The sequence below is a fragment of the Sarcophilus harrisii genome, chromosome 1, assembly GCF_902635505.1.
Source record: "Sarcophilus harrisii chromosome 1, mSarHar1.11, whole genome shotgun sequence".
Classification (NCBI taxonomy): Eukaryota; Metazoa; Chordata; class Mammalia; order Dasyuromorphia; family Dasyuridae; genus Sarcophilus; species Sarcophilus harrisii.
The window spans coordinates 41,835,107-41,860,586 of NC_045426.1; the positions used below are offsets into that span (position 1 = coordinate 41,835,107).

The window sequence follows — 25,480 nt, forward strand, 5'->3', positions numbered from 1 at the left end:
TTAAACACTTTCCACATTATGTTGCTCTTGATTTAGCAGCGTCTACAATGGTATTTGAGAGTTAACTTTCAGACTTGAGGTTGTTGGCATTCAGGCTCCCACTCAGACTATAGCTGTTTAATCAGGCAAACTAGCTAATGCTATCGGTAAAGTGTCTGCAAACCACAGTCCCAGATATTTCGCTTGTGTCTCAGTGAGTCATAGCTACCATTAGGTTTTAAATACCTTCACAACCCTCAAGGGCAACACCTGGGAACACCATAGCAATTACATATAAAATTGAATCTAGCATGTTTACTTTTTGGAGATGAAAATGCAATATTGCATTTTTGTCCTTTTCCCCCTCAATTTGCAACAGATGGAAAATTTTCCAGCACACTGGATGGGCATTGTTCTTAAGCACAGATAGGATAAGACATATGTGAGCCCTAGGCAAGGTTTGAGCCCCAGTGTATTCCTGGCCACCAGAGGCATTGAACCTTCACTGTATAGACACATGCAATTTGCCTGAGACAAAAGTAATGCTTACTGTATGTGCAAAGCAAGTGTAGCCTTCTGACACTAAAAGCAAAAGCATATATACATATATGTATATATTATATATATATATATATGATATATTGTTGGTGTTCAGTTATTTCAGGTATATCTGACTCTTCATGACCCCATTTGAGGTTTTCGTGGCAAAGATACTGCAGTGGTTTTCCATTTCTTTTTCCAGTTCATTTTACAGACAAGAAAACTGAAGCAAACAGGGTTAAGTGACTTGTTTAAAATGACATAGCTAGTGTCTGAGAGCCATATTTGAATTCAGGTCTTCTTGAATCTAGGCTCAGTGCTTTATCCATTACACTACCTAGCTTCTCATGTGTGTGTATGTATGTATATGTGTATGTGTGTATATATATATATATATATATATGTATGTATATAAGTACATGTGTATTATGTGTTTGTATATGTGTATATAGGTCTATAAACAAATGATCCCTTATTGCTCTCACAGGAAGCTTGCCCAACATATAGTACCATAGATATTCTATACTTCACAGAATCAAAAAGAAACTATTTGGATGGTGTAAAGGATGCCAGATGCTAATGAGTCCAACTTTTACATGAATAGGATTCACCACTAAATGACCCCCCAGCCTTTGCTTGGAGGCCTCCACTGATGGGGATTATCACTCCCTAGAAAGGGGGCTTCACCTTTTTGCACAACTCATCATCCTACTGAATAGCTTCCAGTTCCCTCACCACACTTATGGTCATTCTGACAACTGCAGTCTTTACTCTCTCCACTCCATATTAATGGGCAAACACAAAAGATCATGGATAGCTTGTATCTCTGACATTAATTTGAAGAAACTGGGGATGTTCTGTTTGGCAAGAGCAGATTTGGAGAATAGGGGGAATGGAGATGACATGTCATGAAGAAGAGAGATTGGACGTATTCTCTTTGGTCTCAATAGGCAGAACTAAATCATTGAGTGGAAGCTATAAAAATTTATAGGAGATTTAGGTTTAGTGTCAGAAAAGAATAAAATTCCTAAGGATTGGAGTTAGCCATACTTACAACTGACTATCTTGGGAATGAATAGATTTCCCCACATTAGAAATTTCTAAGCTGAAGCTGAATGACTAATAAAAGGTGTGTTGTAATAGGAATTCTTTTTTTTTTTTTTTGGGCAGGGGGAGGGAATAGATTAGAATAGGTGACTACTGACTTACCTTCCAAGACTGAATAGTGGGGTTCTATAATTTGTGCAAAACCTGTTTGAACTTAACAATTCTTTTCTGAATCGGAGTTAATGGTCACATAACTAGTAAGTTTCTGGTACCAGTTTTGAATTCAGATCTTTCTGACTCCAGACTTGAGCTTCTATTCACTGTGTTACCTAACTGCCCTTTGGATAGTTGTACAAAATGGGATTTTTTTCTTGTACCATCCCACCAGCACTCGTAGATATTTTAAAGGCTTTAAAGAAATAGAAAGAAATTCATCTTTAGGGGAAAAAAAGGGTTGATTTTGAAAATTAAAAAATAATGATATCTGTGTTCTCTACCTAAAGATGTAATCTTGCCTCTATTCTGTTTGGAATTTGTGAGCCCCAAAACCCCTGCAAGAGAGATCATGCATTTCCTTACATAGAAATTAAATAATATGGCTTCTTTTGTGACAATAACAATTTATAAGCATTAAGGTAGTTAACCAACAGAAAATCAACACTTTAGAGAATCTCTGTTATTTATAACTCAATACTTCCAAGAATTTTGATTCTATCAGTAGATATTCCCTCCCTGGATGCAAGTCTCAGCTCCTATCCATCATTGTAAAAATTTTTCAAGTCGCTGTTGTCAAAAGTATTCAGTATCTGGCAGACTACCTTCTGGAGATAGGTCTCTCTGACCTTGACCTTGCTAAACTCATTTCTGGATGACAGACATAAAATCCATCACTAAACATATCCTAAAAACCTTTTTAATTTGATAAGGAGTTTAGATGTAGAACTGGAAGAGACCTGAGGGATCATCACATCCAGTCTCCTAATTTTAGAGATGGGAAAACTGAAGCCAAGAAAACTTAAATATCTTATACATGGTCATACTCAAAGATTATTTTTATATTGAATCCAAGTCCACTGATTCCAAAGCAGCACTTTTTTTTCTCTATGCCATTCAATTTCCCAAATTTTAATTTCTGAGCATGAATATTTTTAAAGAACATGGCACAATAAATCATTCAGGTGTGATTTTAATGAAGGTCACAATTTATTCTGAATGGAAGATAGCATTTTTTTCTTTATCATTAAAATGTAGAACAACTACATTGAAAAGAAGTATAAATATTAAATTACACATTCTCATTTAGCTATGTGTTGGTCACAACAGCATATGTGCTCTGGGCTACAACCTTGAGTCTTGAAACCACATATACTCACACTATACTTCCAAGAAATCCTTTACCCAATTTCAGAGTCTCCAAATGGAGAGTTGCATTTGAAGAAGGAAGAGTTATAAGGTGTTTGAGAGAAAGAATTGCTTGCAAATAACTTGAGCATACATGTATGAAAGTCAAGTCAAAGAATATCAGTGAATAAAAAAGCTATATAACTCCTTTAAAGGAAGAGATAGCAATAGAAAAAAAAATCCTTCTGTGAATAATGGAAAAAAAAAAACTTGCTGAAGAATAATTTGAAGTTGAGCTTTGGGCACAGGGTCCTTTTCCTCTTGAGTGTTTTTTTTTTTTAACAAAGAACAGGAGAGATGAAAGAAATGAATAATGCTATGTTTAATGGGCAAAGGTGAAATACATTTGCAGGACGAAATAGAGTTATCCACAGTTCTCATTTTCCTCAACTATACAATGAGAATAATAACAAAAACTGCCTTTCAAGATTGTTTTGAGAATCAATTGAAATAATATTTGTGAAATTCCTGATCCCATGCCCTGACACATAGTAGGCACTGTATAAATGCTAATTTAACTTCCCCTCTCTCTTCCCATGATTATCTCACAATCTCATCTGGATGATTCCTCAAAAGACTGCTTCTTATCAAGTGGCTAAGACAGCCTGTGTGATTTTGATGCTTATTTCCCAGTTTCATTTAAATTCAAATTGGGGCTTCACTCTTTGGTATTTTCTCTTCTAATTTCAGATGACAATACACTGCACGGACCAATTTTCATCCACGAACCAAGCCATGTGATGTTCCCATTGGATTCAGAGGAGAAGAAAGTGAAATTGAATTGTGAAGTTAAGGGGAATCCCAAACCACTTATCAGGTTTGTTGAGTTTAAAGCTAAGGTTACCAGTTAGTCTTATTACCATATAAAATATTTATTGACCACTTATATGTGAATATTATACTCGTATATTTATATAATGTATATTACAATGAACATAAATATTCACATCTGGTATTCATCACCTACAATGTGTAAAATATATATGTAGACAAGATGAAAATATACAAACTATATGATGAATAAATGTATACTTATACACATAAAAATCATATGTATGTAAATCTATATATGCACATGTATATACACAGATTACTTACAGATAATGGATACATATATAGAAAAAGATATATCTTATACAAGATATCCCAAAGGTCTTAGTGCATTCAAAGTTATTAAAACTTGAATTGTACCAAGACTTTTGGGACCACCTATAGTAAGGTATATGCATGGCTCTGTGTGTGTGTGTGTGTGTGTGTGTGTGTGTGTGTGTGTGTTCATGCATTATTTCAGCAGTATAGAAAGTTTTTGTAAGTAAGTTTTTTAGTTATTGGGTAAGTTTTAGTCTTGAAGAGTTGCTTGTGGAAAAAAATCAAAAGATGAGTCAATCACTGAACAATAAGTAAACATTGATTAAGCACTCACTGTGTATCAAATACTGTGGTAGAATCTGAAGATACAATAGCAATAAAAATAATCCCAGAAAGGAGATAAAATAGATACATAATCACTTAAATTATCCATATAGGAAAGATCAAGTAGATGAAAAATAACTATTGTCCAAACTATGATCTGCAATTGAATGAACAACCCAGAATTGGGGGAGGGAGAAAGAGAGACAGACAGACAGATCCAGAGACAGAAACCAAAACCAAGACTCAAAGATAGAGATAAAGTGAAACAAAGAGAAACATCCAAAGAGAGAAAGGGAAGAAGAGGAAAGGGTGGAGAGGGGAAGGGAGAAGAGAAGGGAGGAGAGAAAAGGAGAGGGAGAATCTTGTACAGATATAGATAGGCAATAATCTAGCTCCAGAATTGGAGAAAGTCATCATCATCATCAGTTTAGAGCTGGAAAGGATCTCAGTAGCCATATAATACAATTGCCTCATTTCATAGATGAAGACACAGACCCAAAGAGATTCAAATCCAAGTGTTCTGTCTCCAGATATGCTCACCATTCTGCTTCTAAGTGGAAAAGAAAAGTAGATTGTCTTTGGGAAGTTGCACAGTACTTTTAGTGACTATAAACTTCTCTTTGAAATAAAATCCTATTTTTACATCTTATATTCTTTTGGTGATTCTAGACATGACTGGGAGTCGGGGAATGCCAGTCTAAAGAATCAAAGTTGTGAGATATGGTGGATATGAGTGAGTTGCAGAAAATTTCCAATTAATAATTATGCTGAGGGCTTGTAAAATATCTCACCACAGACTGGAAAAAAAAAAAGGTGACCTGTTCACATAACAAGAGCAAGGTTTGACCTGAAAGGTCCACAGCTACCCACATTATATAAGAGATCTAAAGGGAAGCTTGTGCTATGTTGGATGGGACCCCTGTGGAGAACTTTTAGAAATAGGGAAAATGATATTATGTAATAAATATAATAATATAAATAAAAAGGAAAAGAGTCACAGGAGATACATCGGAGTGGGTTAAGTTGGAATCTGTACTTTGGGAGTAGGTCCCCATGCAGAGATGACTCAGATCAAAGTATCAAAGTATCAAGGAAGTTATGCTGTGGAGATTTCTGTTCCTCTTGATGAGCTCTATTCAACCTAGACCACAAACTTTGGTTTGTATCTGTCTCTACGACTTTGACCTGGCTATCCCCCATGTCTAAAATGTTTTCTTACCCAACTCCACCATTTAGGATTTTTTGTTTCTTTCAAGAATCTTTTCAGATATTAACTTCTGCAAAAGGTCTTTCCCAGTCTCCCTCAGACCCCTTTACCTCCTCAGCTGCAAAAAGTATAGTGTTTTTAACATGGATAGTTTTCTATTTGAATGTATGCTCTGTGAGGGAAAGAAATCCAGTGCTTTTTTTTCCTTTTAAATGTCCAGCTGGTTCACAATCTACTATGCCATACTGCTCCAGGATATCTGAAAAACTCATCTAACCTTTTAGTATTCTAGGCAAATGACCTATATTGCAGAGAAGGTAACAATCTGCATTACTCTAGTATCTTTGTCCAGTCTGTATCATTATAACTTTCTATGTTAAGTGCTGGACAGCTGTTTCTCTTTAAATCAATAAGCATTACTGAACAGCAATCTCTCCTATCAATGCTAAAAGGGACCTTAGATACCATCATGTCTAAGGCTTCATTTTAAAAATGAGAAAATTGAGGGACAAAAATGCTAAATGATTGGCCCAGAGCCACATCACAGATAAGTGTCAGGAGTGATATTTGAACCCAATTCTTCCAAACTCCCAATCTAATTCTCTATCCACTCTTCCAGCTATAGTCATATGATCGTTTGCTTATGGAAAGTCTTGATTCCTGTTTACTTGGTGTGAACAAAAAGCAAAACTGAACTACAGAGGATTGCTAATTATTTCCCTGATCTGGATATGTCTCTATGTGTCCTTCAGTGATCCACCCATAGGAAAGTAGCCAGAAAAGTATTGCATTATTTCTAAATATCCCTAACCATGTTCAATGGGGTGTTGTAGCTATATTTGTTACCACCCTGTTAATTGGGGGCAGGTTTCTGGAACAGGCATATCTATAATGTAAAGGTATTTCTGAGACTGAGCCTTTGAGAGGACACTCATCTGACATTCTCTCCCATCAATGTGGGAACATTTCGGGCCCTTGTTCAAAAAGGACTCCTTTGTCTTTGGGAGAAAATACAAACCCACCTGGCCTTGAAAACCCTAATATGAAGGGCTGCTTCTCTAGGTTGATAAGGTGTTATTCCTTGTCATATACTCTATGTCCCAGCTAAACTGACTTACTTGATCTTCCTCATTTGTAACAATTCCTGTCCCATCTCTGCCTTTTTCATCTATCATTCAGACCTGGAATGTCCTCATCTCTGCCTCAAAGAATCCCTTACTTTCTTCCCCTTCTACACAAGGCCTTTCCTGATCCTCACAGTTATTAGTGCTCCATTTCCCCTAAGTATTTTGTATGTATGTTACTATATGTATATATGCTATTTATCTCAAAAAAAAAGAATGTAAACTCTTTGAGGGCATTTTCATTTTCATGTTTTCATTTTATCACCAGGATTTATGAAATCAATCAGCTAATTAATTAGTTGTTTATTATACTGGAAAACCTAAATAAGCTAATATAATAATTATCCTTCCTTCTCAATGTAATACCAAGATGTATCATTGGTTCCTGTATTCTAGAAAAGCTTCCTCCATTGGGAAGCTTAACTTCTGATCATATCTACACAGAATACATTTTCTTAATTAGACTGTGTAACCAGTCTACTTAATCCCCTTGAGCTTCAATTTCTGAACCTCTAAAAAGGAAAGGATTAAACTGGGTGATCTTTAATGTCTCTTCCTGTTCTGGACCTGTGATTCTTTGATATTATAAAGTCACTTCATTTTTCAAAATGCTTCAAGCCACTCTCTATTAAGAAAAACTTGTTGAAGCTTTCCCAAAACTGGCAAAAATACAGATGCTTTCCGTGTTTGTATGTAGAGAAAGCTCATTTCCAGATCTATAGAATCATCTTCATCTTTTCATGCTTTAAAGGTAAAAGAAAATAAAATACATGATGGGGGAAATGATCTACTTGAAGCTGACACTCTCTAGATGCTTTTCTTCAATTCTCCAGTAATGCCCTTTAGTTAATAGTGCTGTGACAACTTAACATTATTCAATAGTAGGACTTTACCTTATTATTTAACAGGAAGAATATAATGTAAAGACTATTATTTCTTTAAGGCCCACCAGGAAGAAAGTCAAGAAAGAAAATTTTTGATGAAATGCAAATAGAAAGGTGAACTGAGGAACCTGGGGCCTTTCATTCATTTTCTCCTACAGATTTTATAGAAGGAGGGCTGGCGGCTGCATGAACTTTTTTAAAAATGTAAAAATTATTCTGGGGAAGGCAAAGATCATGGGAAAAGAATGGAGGATGTCGTTTATCCTGTATCAGTGTCTTTCTTCCCTCAGCATTTCAGTCTTCTGGTTGACTTTGAGAAGGGAAGGAAGGCACTGCTAGAACAGAGCCCAAGGTTATCTACTCGGCAGGGTTCTGCAGTCAGGCTTCCTCTGCAGACACCCCATCTGACCCTTCCATATTGTACTCTTCTCTCCATTGAACTTTCCTTTCTATTGTTCCTATCCCCTTGATTTTGTAAAGGGTTGACCCAAGGCCAAGGAAGATGAAGCAGTTCTGACTCACCAACGTTCCAGACAGCAATCACATCCCTAAGGATGTGTGACATCATTCACCCAGTCTCTACATGGGCCCTTCAGGGAGAGACACTCCAAGTCCTTAGCTGAAGTTTGAGCTCCATGGTATATCCACTTTCCTCTGTGACATCGGCACCCAGTTGAACCTGGAAACAAAAAGCTCAAATCAGCCAGGTTTTTTTTTCATTGAGTCAAGTTGAAATAGTTTATAGAGAGAGGGGGTCCAACTGGCAGCAATTCTTCTCTTCTAAGAACATTTCTGTCTGTATCTAGAACTTCACAAAGAAAGGACTCCCATGAAGCCTGACCCCAACAGTGGGTGGGTTCCCCAGGAGACTGATGAATCTGCCCATGCATTCTGTTAGCATGTCATGGCTGGAGGGCATCTCCACCTGTGCCATCATATCTGCATTGTTTCTGAAGTGCTGGTGCCCATGAAGCATAATACAGACTGCAAAGAAAGTAGGCAATTTTTCAAGAGGTTGTTGGATTGTGTTTTTTTTTTTAATTCTCAAATAAGAAACTGAATTTAGGGCATGTTAAAAATGAACAGGGATTACATTGTCACAGAAGAACTTGCAAGGTTTTGTACTAGAGAATTAGACAGAAAACAATTTTTCTCCAAATATAATTCTCTTTACTATTTACATATAAAAATTGTTCTTTGCTATTTGTATATAAAACAATCAAGCAGATCAAAAATGCCTTCTACATACCATTTTCTATAGAAGGACCAGTATAGACAGACCAATAAAGTTATGCTCATTACTTCCTCACTGCTTTCTTGATGGGGATACCAATTTTAAGTCCCAAACTCTAATCACAGCTCATATTATGTTGCAGTTACTTCAATGAGTTTTCAGAATTGTCATACTGAATTGGTCGGTTATTGTCTGAAGTGAGAGCTTGGGTGGAGGCTATTGGGAAAGCTCTGGCAAGTGAAAACTATTTTCATCCTATTAGATGTGAGCTGCTTGAGATTGAGATCAGGGACTGTCTTTTGTCTTTCTTTGAATCCCAAGTGCTCAGCACTGTACCTGGCCTATTGTAGGTGATAAATAAATGTTGGTTTACTGATTAATTTTAAAGAAAAGGTCAGCATCTAATGCTCATTTTATTATAAAACTCCTTCCAATATTCAGTATGTGTCTTGTATAGAGTTATAAAAATGTTGCGTGTCCTCCCCCACACGCACATACATATTCATACCCCTACTAGTATATTAGAAAGTAAGCTTCTTGGAGGTAAAGCCAAGATGGTGGAATAAAGGTAGGAACTTGTCCAACCTCTCCCCCCAAACTGCTCCAAATTATTTTAAGTAATGAATCTAAGCACATTAGAGCATCACATAACCCCCAAAATAGATAGAACATTTTCAGGCCAAAAGCATCTTAGAAGCTCAGCAGAAAAGGTCTGTGACTCCAAGTTTAGAGTCCAACATGCAGCCCCAGCCCCACCCAGCCCATGTCCAACTTCTGAATTGCCAACAGTACTGGTAGCTGCCAGACTTCTCGGCCCAGAGACACCAAAGAAGACCTGCAAGATCAGCAGGAAAGGTCTGTGTTACCAGAGTGAGATTCCAGTGCACAATCCCAGTGCATGCCCAACCCCAGCTCCAGCCAGACTGCAGAGAAGGCAAGGTAGGACCTCTGAATCATCAACAATACTGGAGGCCTTCTTAGCCCTGGGACACCAGAGAAGATTCAGAAGGTCATTGGAGAGAGTCTGTGGCAATGAGGTGGAAGTCTGATATGTGATTTCAGCTCAACTTCGGTCAGCAGAGTCCCAGCCCAGGCCAGGACACTAGATCTTGCACTACAATGGGGTGGGATATTTGTAACAGCTCCAGAAGAGAAAAGAAATGCTTGTGGTCAAACTCCTGATAGGATTTCCAAAAATATTTGCACAAAACCCCTGAAGCTTGAGACAGTGCACTTTCCACCCTGGAAACAGATCCCCACTTTAATAAAGAGTATAAAGCCAAGTAATAGGCTGGGGAAATGAGCAGAAAACAAAAAAGTTTCTGACCATTGAAAATTATGATGGTACAAAGAAGATCAAAACACACACTGAGATGATAACAAAGTTAAATATCTTATATCCAAAGCTTCCAAGAAAAATAAGAATTGGGCTCAGGGCATAGAAGAGCTCAAAAAGGACTTTGAAAATCAAGTACCAGAGATAGAGGAAAACTTAGAGAAAGAATTGAGAGAACTACAAAAGAAAATACAAAAGATTAATGAGGAGAAAATTTCCTTAAAAAGAAAAAATGGTCAATTAGGAAAAGAGGTACAAAAGCTCACAGAGAAAAATAATTCCTTAAAAATTAAAATTTGATTTTGTGCAAATGGAAGCTAATGACTTTATGAGAAATTAAGATGCAATAAAAGAAAACCTAAAAAAATGAAAAAATAGAAAAAATAGTGAAATATCTTACTGGAAAAACAACTGACCTAGAAAATAGATCAAGGAGAGATCATTTAAAAATTATTGCTCTATCAGAAAGTCATGATCATAAAAAGAGCCTGGACATCATCTTTCGAGAAAATATTAAGGAAAACTATCCTGATATTCTAGAACAAAAGGGTAAAATAGAAATGGAAAGAATTCACCTATGACCCCTGAAAGAGATCCCAAAATGAAAATTCCTCGGGATGTTATAGAATTCTGAAACTCCCAGGTCAAGGAGAAAATATTGCAAGTACCCAGAAAGAAACAATTCAAGTAGAGTGGAGCCGCAATCAGGATAACACATTTAGCAGCTTCTGCATTAAAGTACTGGAGGGCTTAGAATATGATATTTGGAAGAGTAATTAACCACAGAACTAAAAACAATAGTAGATACATATTTTGCCCATGGTTCCTCAGTAATTCATCAAATTGACATATGATTGAGCAGGCTTACTCCAAATTCAATATAGACCCACTCTTTTACAGAGAGGTTATTTTTTAGTTGTATTATGGGCTGAGCTTACTGAACTGGTTTTCATAGCCTGTCTTTTGGCATTTATTTGGTTTGTGACTTTGGGCAATTACTTCTCTGAACCTCAGGTGTTTTTTTTTTTTCATTTCAAAAATGTGAACTTTGGACTGAGTGATCTTTAATATCCGTGTCAGTCTTACCTCCTATATATCTGAAACAAATTTTCAGTTTAATCAAATATTCAAAAATTATAATATGCTGGATGAAAAACTAAGAGAAACTCTACTTTTCATTGACTCCTTAATTTACAAATGAGAAGTACAAGCCCCAGCAAGAACAGTGATTGCCCAGGGCCAAACCAGCTCTAAGTATTGGAGACTCCATTGAAACCCAGATCTTCTAAATGCATTGCTATGAACTGGGATTTAATTTCTTTGCAATGGGTCACCTAGACTAGTAAGAATCATTGAGTCACAAAATCTGGATTCAAGTTCCAATTATTACATGTCATAGTTCAAGGATTCTTGGAAGATTTAATGTCAAAATATTAATTTCCTCATCTTTAAAATTCAAATAACAATAATACTTGAACTAAATGTGTTGCAAAGCTATTATAATGAAAACACTTTGTAAAACTTAAAGTATTTAGGTTCCTGGCATATAATAAGTGCTTAGTAAATGCTTATTTATTGATTCTACAAATGTGAGCTATTATTATTGCATAATTGCTTAATATTTTATTGTAAGCTGCAACATATTGCAATTATAACTATTCAGAAAAATGCAATATTAAATCCTTAGAAATTATAAATGATATTGAAGATATCATACAACGTCTAGCATATTACCTAGTCATAAATACAATTGTTTAAAATGACATTGAATCCTATTAAACATATTGCTTGGTCAGGAAATATAAGGATTTTGCCACGGTTGAGTAATGCAGTTTGAATTTTCAAATTGGATTAAAAAGATCAGAAATGGTATTCTGTGCTATTTATATTTCCTGTTTTAGACAATTCAGAAATATTGATTAATATTATAAGAATTTATCTACTGGCATTTTTCTACCATAGGTGGAAGTTAAATGGAACAGATGTTGACATTGGTATGGATTTCCGCTACAGTGTGGTTGAAGGCAGCTTGTTGATCAATAACCCCAATAAAACCCAAGATGCTGGAACATACCAGTGCATAGCAACAAACTCATTTGGAACAATTGTGAGCAAGGAAGCAAAACTTCAGTTTGCTTGTAAGTAGCAATTAAATCACGTGGCAAAAACAGTATTGCATTTCTGTATCATTATGCCAAGAAACAGTAGAAACCATTCCTTTAAAAAGAAGACACATATTTTTTTAATTTGTTGTATAATGTTATTTTCTAAAATGTCTTATTTTATTTGGAAAATATCATGATTTGTAGGATAATTTGTCAAATCTGAGTGGGAAGAGAAGTTCTATTTTTATGAGTGTTGAGATATTTTGGTGGTGTGTTGCTTTGTATGTGCTTCGTATCCAGCTAGGGAGTGAGGAAAGCCACCTGGTAGCTGAGAATAGTATATAACTATTTTAATCACTAAGCAGTGATGGTTGTTCATGCTTTAAAGATGCAAACACACACAAACTATATTTTGAAATAGTAAATGAATAATAGATTCTACAAACAGGTGTGACAAGGGTAGCCTTCGTTTCAGCAGATCCAGTAGAAATTAAAGGTTCAGCCACATTTTTAAATGGGTTTTCTGTTTAAGATTTCTGATTAGGATTTTCCTAATATAACATCCAGGCTCCTTTGGTAGTCTTCTAATGCTAAAAGTATTATAATTGCAAAGTCTAGTAGCAATAACATTGCAGAACATTCTCATTAATGAAAGCCTCTTTGGGGAACACAACATCAAATATAACTAATATCCAATACTTATCTATTATTGTCATTCAGATGCATTTTCATTAACCAAGAAATGAATTTTCTAAATTGTATGTATATATGAATTTCAGGATTATATTATTTGTGGATGTCTGCTAAGATATTGCCTCTAAATATTCTTAGGAGCAGCAATTGATAGGAGGATAATATGACTGAAAGCTACATAGGAAAAATCCAATCATTAAGCAATTTCTTAATCTGTATATAATGTAACTCCAAAACACAATCTTGTATTTTATAATAAGAACTAAATCTCAAAAGCAATTTGAAAATATGAAGATAAAGAGTCATAGGAGTTTAGAGTTATGAGGAATCTTAGTGGTCACCATCCTATCTCCCACACAAAACAAGAATTCTACACTATGTCCTTCACAGGTACTTATCCTGCACATACTTCTACACATTCTGTCTTATTCCCTTTCTAAATAATATTAATAATTAGAAACTTCTTCTTTAAATGACCAAAAAAAATCTCCTTGACAAATTTCACCCATTGATCCTATTCCTGTCCCGAGGCTACTAAGAATCTAATATCTCTGCCACATGACATTCTTTCCAAAATTAGCAGATTGCCTGTCACCCTTGTCTCATTCTCCAAACTATATGTCTCATCAGATCCTTTAACCCTTCCTCTTGTAGCTTTAATTTAATTTAATTTTAATTAAATTAATTTAATTAATTAATTAATTAATTTTAATTTAATTTTAATTAAATTGTAGCTTGTTTAATTTACATCTTTGTATTTCCAGTGTATACCAGTTTTGATCCATACTATCTCATAATAAATGTTTGTCAAAAGAATGAATGAATACCAGTTTTATGTAATTTCTTTCAAGGCAAAGGCTATCATACCATTTTTTCTGTCTACCATTCTTGGCATTTAGTAGATGTTTAATAAATGCCTGTTGATTTGGCAAATTTAGGCCTGGATTACAAGAAAATTTATTGCTTATAGGGACCTTCGAAGTTATCACGTCAACCACCCTCTCATTTACATAAAAGAAAAATTGAGAGCTAGGAAAGTTAAATGATATATCCAATGTTACACAGGTAGTAATTAACAGAACTGTCTTAAAACAGGATTGCCAGTATAAAACACAATGCCTTGAATGTAATTTGACTAGCATGGTGTATTGTAGATGTAGATATAGAATGGAATTTGATGTCATATAGTCCAGCCCCCTACCCTTGCCCATCCATTTATGGATGAGAAAACCAGAGCCTAAGTGACTAGACATAGGTCACAGAAGTAGTAAATGACAGAGTCATCACTTGCACCAGTATCCTCTGACTCCAAATTCAGTCCTCTTTCCACTGAAACATATTGTTTTAACAGAATCCCTCACCAAAACAATTTGATATGTTATAACCTCCCACATACAATTGATGTGAATCCAAACTCCTCAGTTTCTTCCATTTCTTGACTCAAAGTCAGCTCTGCTCCATTGTCAGGTCTCTTAGATGTCAAGTTCAACCATCTTTCTTTGATAGTATGCTATCTTGGCAGAATGAGTAGGACTGTAAGTCAGTATGTTAAGTCCTATGATATCATCAGTATGTGAACTCCTTCGAGTGATACAGCTCATAACTGACATAGTTTTATCCTATATTTGTATGAATTTATTTTTTCTTTACTTAAATTCAGTTCAATATTTAATATTCTATTAAATCCCATCAAGATTATGATTCATGAACTATAGTTAATCATTTTTTGCCTCTTATTTCAGCTCATAGAGATAATCAGAACTTTTGATTCTATCATACAATAAATATTTTTGTTATGCCTTCCAGCATTATGTGACCTGCAAATTTGATAGTCATGACTTGCAATTCTTTATCCAAATCACTGATAAAAACATTTAGTAAGACAGAACCCAAATAAAGAATGTTTGAGTTGACATTGATTAATTGGCCAATACTCAGTACTGTGCCTCCTTTTAGTTTGACAAATATTTAAGTATCTTCTCTGTGCAAGGTAGGCCTCAGTAGGCCGTGAGAGAGATGTAGTGTTTAGAAAATAACTGGTTCCTCAAAAAACACTGTACACAGTAACAGCAAGGTCGAGTGATAATCAACTGTTATAGACTTGGCTCTTTTAAACAATATAGTGACTCAAGGCAATTTCAATAGATTTGGGATGGGAAATGCCATCTACATTCAGAGAGAGAACTATGGAGACTGAATATGAATCAAAGCATAGTATTTTCACCTTTTGGTTGTTGGTTGCTTGCTTTTTTTTCTTTCTCCTGTTTTTTTTCTCTTTTGATCTGATTTTTCTTGAACAACATGACAAATACAGAACTATGTTTAAGATAATTGCATGTATTTAGCCTATATTAAATTGCTTGCTGTCTTGGGGAGAGGGAAAGTAAAGGAAGAAGGAATTTTGAAACAAAGAGTTATATCAAAAGAATATCTTTACATGTATTTGGAAGAATAAAATACTATTAGAAAAAAAGAGAAAATAGCTGATTCCTGCCTTCATGGAGCAAACAGTGTAATAGAAAAATATGACCAATGACTGTAACAAGAAATAATAAATGAGTAGTATTTAAGAGCAAACAAAAGTCTATGTGAAATCCAAAAATCATTGCTGATTGGAAGACTAAGATAAGATTTCTTTTTAAAAGCATCACTTGACTTGGTCTCTAAGGGACTGAAGGAAATTGAAAAGGTGATAAGTGAAGAAAAAGGAAAAGATATTCTTTGTATATGGAGAAGAGAATGAGCAGCATTGACTGTGATAATCCATAGTTTTTACGGCATAATGCATAGTTAAAGTTGACTATATCATCAATTATGTGGAAAGGAATAATATAAAACATAGAGAAGTAGAGTAATACCAAAAAGTAGGGGGCCTCAACTGGCAGGTTTTTGAGCCTAAACTTGAATCAATAGTCAAGAGAGCCACTGAAAGAGTTTGATCAGAATACTGAAAATAATTCTGACATCAATTTTAATATGGTTGGAGAAAGAAGTTAAGGAAAATAGAGGCAGTTTGTAAGTTACTCCACTAGTTGAGATGAGGGCTAATGGAATCCATACTTAGGGTATTAAAAAGGAAAAAGAGAGAAAAGAACAGATATTGCAAAGATAAAAATAACAAAATTTGGTAATAGAGGAAAGGGAGAAAGAAGAATTTGAAAAGGTTCTAAATCTAGGAGACTGAATGAACAGCAATACTCTAAAAGAGTGAATTCATAAGAAGGAAGACTATTAAGTGAAAAAGATTAGCTCATGTTTAAAATGTTGAGTTTGAAAAGATAGAGATATTCTGTGGGAAGTTGGAGATGTGAGACTGGAACTCTGAAGAACAGATTGGGAAATCAATTGCATCAAGGTAATAGTCAATATGGATTAAGAAAAATTTCTCTGAGGGGCTGGATGGGGGAAGACAAGAATGACAAGAACAGGACTTCAGAGAAAATTCACTTAAGTGAATTGGGAAGGGGGCAAAGGGATAGTGAAAGACTCAGAGAAACTTTTAAAGGTTGAAGAAAGTCCAGAAGAATGCCATTGTTTTAAAGTAAGGGAGAAGAGATTATCTTGAAGAAGTCTGACATTCTACAGATAGGACAAAGAAAGAGGATTGAAAAATTCCTTTGGTTTTAGTGATTAGGATGTCCTTGGTAACCTTGGAGAGTGATTTCCATTGAATTTAGGAAATAGAAACCAAAATGAAAAGAACAGCAGAATGGAAAGTAAGTAAAGCGATGATGGAGAAACCTTTTCAAAGCAGTTTTACAATGCAAAAAAAAAAAAAAAGGAAAAAAAGGAAAGAAAAGAAAGAAAAAGCTAGGATAATCGCTCTATAAGTGTAAAGGGAGGCAAAGGAAGGTTTTTTCACTCTATCCTTTCCCATTTCCTTTGGGAAATTACCACTTTAAACCTTCCTTGTCCCTCTCTCTCATCTTTAATTTATCCCTATCTCTATCAAAAAAAAAGCAGTAAAAGTAATTTTTTAAAAATTTTTTTATAATTTATCTAATGAAACAAGTATTTCTATAACAGTATAATTTTTTAAAAGATTGCATATAAAACTGCAAATCTATTATGTACAATTTGTTATTCCTTTTAAATGTATAATACAGTTAACATGTAAATTTTTTTTTCTTCATTCCCCATGCCCGAGTTAAAATACCATCTATGATGCTTTTTATCCACCTGATCTTCAAAAGTCACTTGAATTGCCTGGACCTCAATTTCCTTAACTATAAAATAAAAGAAATTAATTTGACTGCCTCTGAGGTTCCTTCTATCTTACTGGTGATTATAATGATTCCATTTGTTCTGTCCACAAATGGATTCAGGTCTTGGCCTTCGTCCCCTTAAGCTATTATCCTTTTAAGTTCATACTTTCCATAACTAATTTTCTAGGAAGTGCCTACACTGATTACTGCCTTCATTTCTTCATTGCTCACTCATTCTTTTTAGCTTAGTTTATGATCCCAGTCTACTTCTCTCTCTTAAAAGCTATCAGTTTTCTCTGACATGCCAAGTCAAATGGCCTCAATCAACCTTTCTCTGACATGTTTGCAACTGTTGACTATGTCTACTTTTGACCATCATCTTTTCCTAGATATGCTCTTGCTCTTTGATTTCCATATTAATTTTTTCTCCCAATTCTTTTTCTACCTCATCTACTGTGGTTCTCACTATCCTTTGTATACTCCCCCAAAGGTTCTCTCTCCTGAAATTCTCTTTCTCATAATTCCAGATGGATATTTTCTAACAATTTAAATTCAATATATCCAAAGGGGACCTTATCATCCACCACTTCCTAAATTTCTCCAGAAGAAAATTTCCTTGTTCCCATGATGGTACCACTATCTTTCAAAGTATCCAACTCCTAAAAATTGACATTGCCTTTGAATCTCCTATCTTAGGATTTTCATTTTCAATCAGCTGTCAAGTCTGTGATTTAAAAGTGCTTTGACAACTAAAGCAATCTTAGGATTTCTAAAGGCCCTTCTAGTTGAATCCCTTCATTTCAATGATTAGAGAACTGAAGTCTGGAGAGATTTGTAACTTGGTCAAGATAACAAAAATCTATAAAAGCATAGATTTGGAGGTGGAGAGGATCAAAGAGGCCAATGATCCAACTTTCTTATTTTACCAATGAGAAAATGAATGCCTAGAGAACGTAAATGATTTGAGACTAGTAAATTTCTGATTTCGTTTTTGAACCCAGAACTTCTTTATTGCAGATCCAGTGTCATAGTCACTAAACCAGACTATCTCTCAGAGAGGAAGTGATAAAACCATGATTTAATCCCTGGTCCTGTGACATCAAGTCGAACACATTTTTCACTAAAACACACTTCATCTGATTGGGCATTCCTGTTAGCCTGGTATTTTGCCCTAATAATATTCTAAAGTATGAAACAGAAATGCCATGGGGAAGGGGAAGAAGGTTCAAGAAGAATCCCAGAGGTCAACGGGGTGCAACATTCTCTTTCTGGCTTGTTCCTGAAAAGTAGGGTGTGTTCTAGGACCTTGACAATAACATGATGATTGTTATTGAGGAAAAGACATCACTTAGCTCACCAAAGGTATTTATTTACTTTAATCCATCAATAATTGTGATCATTCAAAAGTGGCATACTTTTTTTTTTAGCTAAACTGCTTCTCTATGATATATAATTAAAAAGATTTACAGCCTATTTCTAAAATAAAAAAGGTTTCTGAGATGCTGAGAGATCTCAAAGCTCATGCACTAAATCAATGCATATTAATTAGAGACAGCTGATGTCACAGTAAATAGAACATTGGGCCTGGAGTCAGAAAAAGCTGAGCTCAAATCTGGTTTCAGATACTTATTAGTCATGTGAGTGAGTCATTTAATACTGTCTGCCTTAGTTTCTATATCTGTAAAAATGACATAATAATAACACCTACCTTTACTTCTATTGGATGGGAGGTAAGATAGAGAGCAATAGAATCTCCTCCAAGAGTATTTGGTTTTAAATCCTCACCTGCAGAATTGAAATCTTCCACTACTAGGGATGGACCACTCTGGGCTGAATTCACTGATGAAATGATTGTGCTTTTACATGTGGGACATTTGATATGACTGATCCTTTCAGACATATTCATCATATTGTTTTCTATCTTGACTCAAGCAAAGAGATGTATACATCAGAAAAAGATCAAAAAGTGTGAACTATCCTACTTTATAAATTTGAAAATGATTGATAGATTCTAGTGGATAGGTAACTCTACTCTTCCACAAGGAAGTGTGGATATTGACAAGGTAATAAGGTTAAGTATACATAGATAAAATTATAATATTCATATAATTTACATAGAGCAATAAAGATGGCAAATGCCTTACATACTTTAAAGGGGCAGCTAAATAGAACACTGGATAAAGACCTAGAACAAGAATCAAGAAAACCTGAATTTAAATACTGCCTCCAACTCACTAACTTTGTGATTCTGGTCAATCACTTAACCTCTGGCTCAGTTCCCTCCTCTGGTAAATGAAGTTAATATTCATAGCACCATATTATTATTTTTTCCTTTTTTTCTTTTTTTTTGTTTGAATCTTGCATAAAACAATTAATATGGAAATGTTTTACATGATTGCACATGTATAATCTGTATCAGACTGCTTACCATCTTGGGGGGGGAGGGGAAAAAAGAGAGAATTTGGAATTCAAAACCAATTGTTAATGTCAAAAAAAAATTATATGTAATTGGGGGGAAATAAAATATTATATTAAAATAATAATAACAATAATGGCAACTACTTCTCAGAGTTCTTCTGAGGATCAGTTAACAAAATATGTGTAAAAGTCTTAACATAGTTCCTGGCACATAGTGCACACTTAATAAATGCTAGTGTTTTTGTTTTTAATTTATATCATGTCACTTAAATCTTTATGATAGCCCAGAAAGGTAGGTACTATTACTATTCTTATATTATAAAAACTGAGAAATTGAAGCTGAAAATGGCTAAGCAGCTTGACCAGAATCACACAGCTAATAATTATTTGAGGCAGGTTTCAAACTCAGATCTTTCTAATCCTGAGGATAGTGCTCCATTGACTATAGTACCAAAATAAAGAACCCATATCAACAGTCAAATCTAATTCTATTTGAAAGTCATTGTATTGTCTACCTCAATATGGCAATTTTTCACTTATAAATTAGGTGAATTAAAAAACATGTGTACAACATCACATTACAATGCCTTCTCTTGTGGAAAAGGAGGATATATTGTCTTGAGTGCCTAAGTGGCTTGTCTAACTTGATTGAGTTCATAAGACAAGTTGTTCATTTCTCCATTTTACCTTGTTTGACACAGGCTGTTAGTCCTCAAGTAGATTTGAATACAGCTTTATTTTGCTTCTAACAGATCCAGATTTTCTCCCAGGAGACAGGTCTTTTCTGTATAAGTGATGTTCAAGAAATGGATTTGGGGAGTTGATAGAATTATTTCCTTTGTAAGGAAAAAGTAGAATTTACAAGTTGCCTTTCAGGGCTTTTTTTTAAAGAAAAATATCAGAGGTAGCATAAAAAAGCTTCATTTAGCTTCTTTCTAGTTTTAAGGAAATGTTTAGAGCTCTTGAGAGTTAAAAGATTTATTTAAGCTCACACAGCTAGTATATGTCATAAACAGGACTTGAATCCAGATCTTCGGGGTATCAAGGTCTTCTCTCTAACCATTACATTACCCTGCCTTGCATTCACATATATGTTCTAGTGTATATACAAATAGATTGGAATAGATAATTTCCATGGTCCCCATTGAGCTCCAGTTTCTAGGAATGTACACTGGTTAGATATATCATCTACTTTGTTCTTTGGAACTCTTACCAGAAATATCTTATTGTTGGAAATAGTGTTAACATCTGAAACCTCACATTATATACCTTAATTGTGCATAAATTTGGGATTGTAATTTTAATTTAATTGGCTTTAGGATCCGTAATGAGAATAATTGATAACAATGTTTCTGCTTCAAAAGTTAAGATGCAAATTCCCTATTTATGGGCAATTCAGTTGTAAAACATTCTGAATATTGATATTTAATGATAAATAACTATGTGGGTAGGTAAACTGCATTTCCCCAAAGCAGTTAATGACATATTATCAGTTTTCTTACTCTCAAATTGTTTTCATTTCCCCTCTCATTTCTGAGAAAGATGTGCTTTTACCATAGATCATAATGAACAGCTTCCTAGAGAATAATCTAATAACTCCAGATATCAGTCTGTCAGGGTGATTGCTTCATAAATATTGCTTGGGGCCTCCTTCACAGAAGTTCAGCTGCTTTACAGCAGCCCAGATCAGCCAAATCAGAGACTTCTGCTATCCATCATGCTAAGGCTTTGAACTATTATAATTCATAACTAAGTACTTCTAAATTGCTTGTAGTATAATTAAATCATTTAACAAAACCAAGTTACCTAGCTCAAGTAGGAAAACCCTTAAGATCTACCATTTTAAAGGTTTGATTAGCATAGTATAGAATGGTATGATATAGTATTTTTTATTGTGAGATAATATAGCATGAATGGAATAGAATAGAATGAGATAGAATAAGATGGGATGGGGTAGAATAGGGTAGAATAGAATAGGATCGGATAGGATGAGATGGATGGGATGAGATATGAGATATGATAGGTATGATAGCATAGGATAGGATAAAATAGGGGGGAAATTACAATAAAATAAGATAGGTTAGAATGGAAAGGGATGAGATGGGATGGGATGGGATGGAATAGAATAGAATAAAATAGATAGGATGGCACAGAATAACATAGAATAGCATAGGATAGTATAGACTGAAATGGTACGATATGATGAAGTGGAGTGGAGTGGAACATAGCAAACAGAACACTATGGGCAAAGAACTTTCTGGAAAGTCAAAAGACTTGAGTTGTAGTCCTACTTCTGCCACTATATCTGTGATCTTGGCCAAGTCATCTTACTTTGTCTGGATCTTAGTTTTGTCCTTAAAGAAAAAAATATAATCTGAAGTCCTTTTTACTGCCCAAAGTTTTTGATATCAATTATAGCTTTGAGCTCTCCATATTTTTTTTATTTGGGGAATAAAAGAAAAATGGAATTATTAACAATATACCTTGATGCTGGGACCCTGTACTAATCTGGAATTTGGAGACAAGTGAAATAAAAAACAAAACAACATGAAATTAAGGAAGGAAAGAGGATGGAGGAAAAAAGAAAGGATGAAACGAAAATTCAATAGTTTGTTCAGAACTGGAAGAGCTGTTCTGTCTTTGCCTTGTCTATACCAAGCACTGTGTCTCTGTGGCTCATTAAGTCCTATTTCATTTCTTCAAACCACAGAAAATGCCATAAATTCTGTCAGCTCATTATTTATATAGAAGAAAACATCAAAAAAACAATGTTGAAGACAGGTGACCTTGTTTAGAAACAACCATTTTATGTTGCCCTGGACAATAGCATTAAGAGTAGCTTCCTGATTCATCTGTAGGACTCAATGACTCAGCTCTTTTCTTCTTCCTCAATATAACTATTAAATTTACAATTCTGAAGTATGGATCTGACATGTTATTACACTGCTCAAAAAGTCAAGTGGCTCCCTATTGCCTGTGGAGTGAAATTTGAGTTTCTGTATTGGCCATTTGAAACTCTATAATCTGATTATAATTTCTATTTCTAATTCATTATTCCCTTCACACATTCTGTATTCCAGTCAAAGTAGCTTACTTGCTACTTTGCTTGTCATAACAATCTCTGAATTCTTTTCAAAGGTTGTTCCCCATGCCTATAAGCCTTCTCCTCTCCTTAACATCTTTTGGTATCTATGCCATCCTTCATGACTCAACCCAAGAGCTACTATACACAGGATTATTCCTGACTCATTGAGTCATCAATACCTTCCCCAATGAGGAAAAATTATTTTGTACATGTTTTGGATTTACTTATGTAAAAATATCTCCTCTCCCTAACAGAATAAATGTTTCTTAAAGGCAAGGAATCTTTTGATTTTTTCTTTGCACTACTAGCAACTAAAGCAGCACTTTCTAGATACCAAAAAACTTGTTTTAATATGTTTGTATGTTTTAAGGGAATGCAATTGAACTGAATCTTGAATTATATTTGTTTCCAATGAAGTTGTTTTATTGTAAATCAGAGATAATCTTCACCAGATTAAAAACATGAAAGAATATGTTGTCTTTTCAAAATCCATAGCAAATACAAAAACCAAATAATCATCATCTTGATGGTCATGAAGATGATTATGGATGAATATTTCCATTTATAAATACCACACTATAATCCTCTTGGGATTTTTGAAAATAGGGTTGTTTTGGAAGACAGATGATTATTCCCATTCCCATAACTTTCAAATATTTATTTTATTGTTTTTGTAAGTAAATAATTAGTTTGTCTTCCTTAGCCAGAGTGAAACAAGCAATAAATCTTGACGACAGTTGGAGTTTTGATAGATAGCCAAACACATGATTGGCTTGACTGATTTTTAATTAAGAAAGCTGCTTAAATAGGCAAAGTTTGGTTTCTGAGCAATAAAATGCTGATGGATGGCTGTTTGAATAAATAAATTGTGAAAATTCAGATCAATTAGAATTTAATCAGCTTAGGAACATTTGGATTGCAAAATCAAAAGTGTTTATCAATGGAAGGCTATGATCTTCAACAAAACAGTAAATTATTCTCACTTGAATGACTGAAAGAACTCAAATCTAGCTGGATGAGTTTAGAAAGATTTTTAATTTCCTGAACAATTTCTGCCATTGATGATAATATTGCAAATATATATGTGATCCCCTTGTGTCCTTCTCCCACTCTATCTTATCCGTCTAGTATGTCATGTGAACTTGGATTCCATTTTTAATAAACTGCCCTTTTATGTTAGGCCGTACCTTTATTCTTACCCCCAAGGAATTAGGTTTGCAATATGTTGTATTCCATTTTCTACATCAATGTTGTTTCTCCCAATAGAATCTTAAGTACCATAAGACTAAGTTTCATTCATTTTGGGGTTTTTATTCCCAGTTTACCCCATCTAGTAGTCACTTAACTCATTGATTTAAATTTAATTGAATAGAATTTATGATAATTTTAAACTACAGCCTTTCTGCCTCATTATAAAGTTATCTCCTTGAAGGCTGTGCTAGTAGTCTGAAGGCTTTGGCATATAGTCATATGGATTTCACTTCAGTACAAGCCTAGCAACAGATCTTATATTTGTCATCTGAGGACTAGCCTGGTATATTTATGTTCAAATAAACTCATCATTTGAAGGTTGACCACCAAGCAGGCAGTGAATCTTGGTGTTACTTATGGGTTTCTGAACTATCAAAATTCAGTATGAGCCAGGTGCTCAGCCTTTTGTTATGAGTTTCTTTGAATATCAAATCTTTGAAATAACCAATAAAACAAGTTAAAATTCTCCCATTACCTTTCTTATGCCACCTATAAAAGGTATGACATTTCCATTACACTGCTCACACTCTAATAATACCCTTATCATTTCACACCTGCTCTTCAAGTTTCTACCCACTTAAGTCTTTCCTCCATCCTGCTATCTAATTGATCTTCTTAAACTACAGGCGTGATTATGTTGTCCCCCTATTTAACAAATAATATAATAATAAATGATCTTGGCTCCCAGTTACTCCTGGGACCAACCGGAAAATACTCCAATTGGTGTTCTAAGGCCTTCATAACCTATTTCCAAACTTCATTCCTGGAATTCTATCCCTCATCTCTGGTTTCCCTGGCTTTCTTCATGTCCCAGTGAAAACCTTACCTTTTAAAAGAAGCTTTTTCTGATCTTCCTTTTGCTAGTGTCTTCCCTTGGTTGATTTTTCCAATTAATTAGGTGTGTTCTTTCTTTGTACCTAATTGTTTACATGTTGTATCCCCCATTACACTGTGATTTTCTTAAAAACAGGGGCTGTCTTGCTTTTTATTTTTTACATCTCCAGCACTTTACCCAGTGCCTGGTCAATTATGTGATGATAAAAACCTGTAGCATTCAGCTATCAGCACAGATATCTCAGACAGACCCTGGAAATGGACAATAAACTGTAACCATAATTAATTAGGGAAGACATGAAACTTGAACTGCCTTCAGGGGAAAATGCAATGTTCTTTTAATGCTCTCAAATATCTCTCAGAAACAAAAACTTATTTTAAACACATATCCACACAAACACACACACACACACACACACACACACACACACAAACATTACTTTGTCAGTCAAAGTATATGACTGAAGACCATTGAATGCTATGGTCTCCAAAGAATTAGAAATAAATATCACTCAAAAAGCACATGGTGGTTGTGAGTCAGCTGCAACATATAATGCATAAGAAGCTTGAAAGAAATAGGATAAAAGATATTTTCAAAGAAGTGTTTAATTAACAAAGAAGATAAGATAGGCTGATCACATGGTGAAAAAGAAAGCAGATCCAGAGTTGGGTTGGTTTTCTGTCAAAGTCCATATCAGAAGAAGGTGACAAAAAGTGCAGAATA

The 25,480-nt window shown here is 34.7% G+C and overlaps 1 protein-coding gene across 5 annotated transcripts in view; it reads left to right on the top strand.

Annotated features, from left to right (window-relative positions):
* The window catches only part of CNTN4 (contactin 4), a 1,178,424-nt gene that overhangs the window by 813,085 nt on the left and 339,859 nt on the right, over positions 1-25,480 (top strand). For all 5 annotated transcript variants that reach the window (XM_031954124.1, XM_031954148.1, XM_031954139.1 and 2 more), the window contains 2 exons: positions 3,658-3,784; positions 12,128-12,303. In XM_031954124.1, the coding sequence (XP_031809984.1) occupies positions 3,658-3,784; positions 12,128-12,303 (303 nt within the window). The remainder of the gene's footprint in view (positions 1-3,657; positions 3,785-12,127; positions 12,304-25,480) is intronic.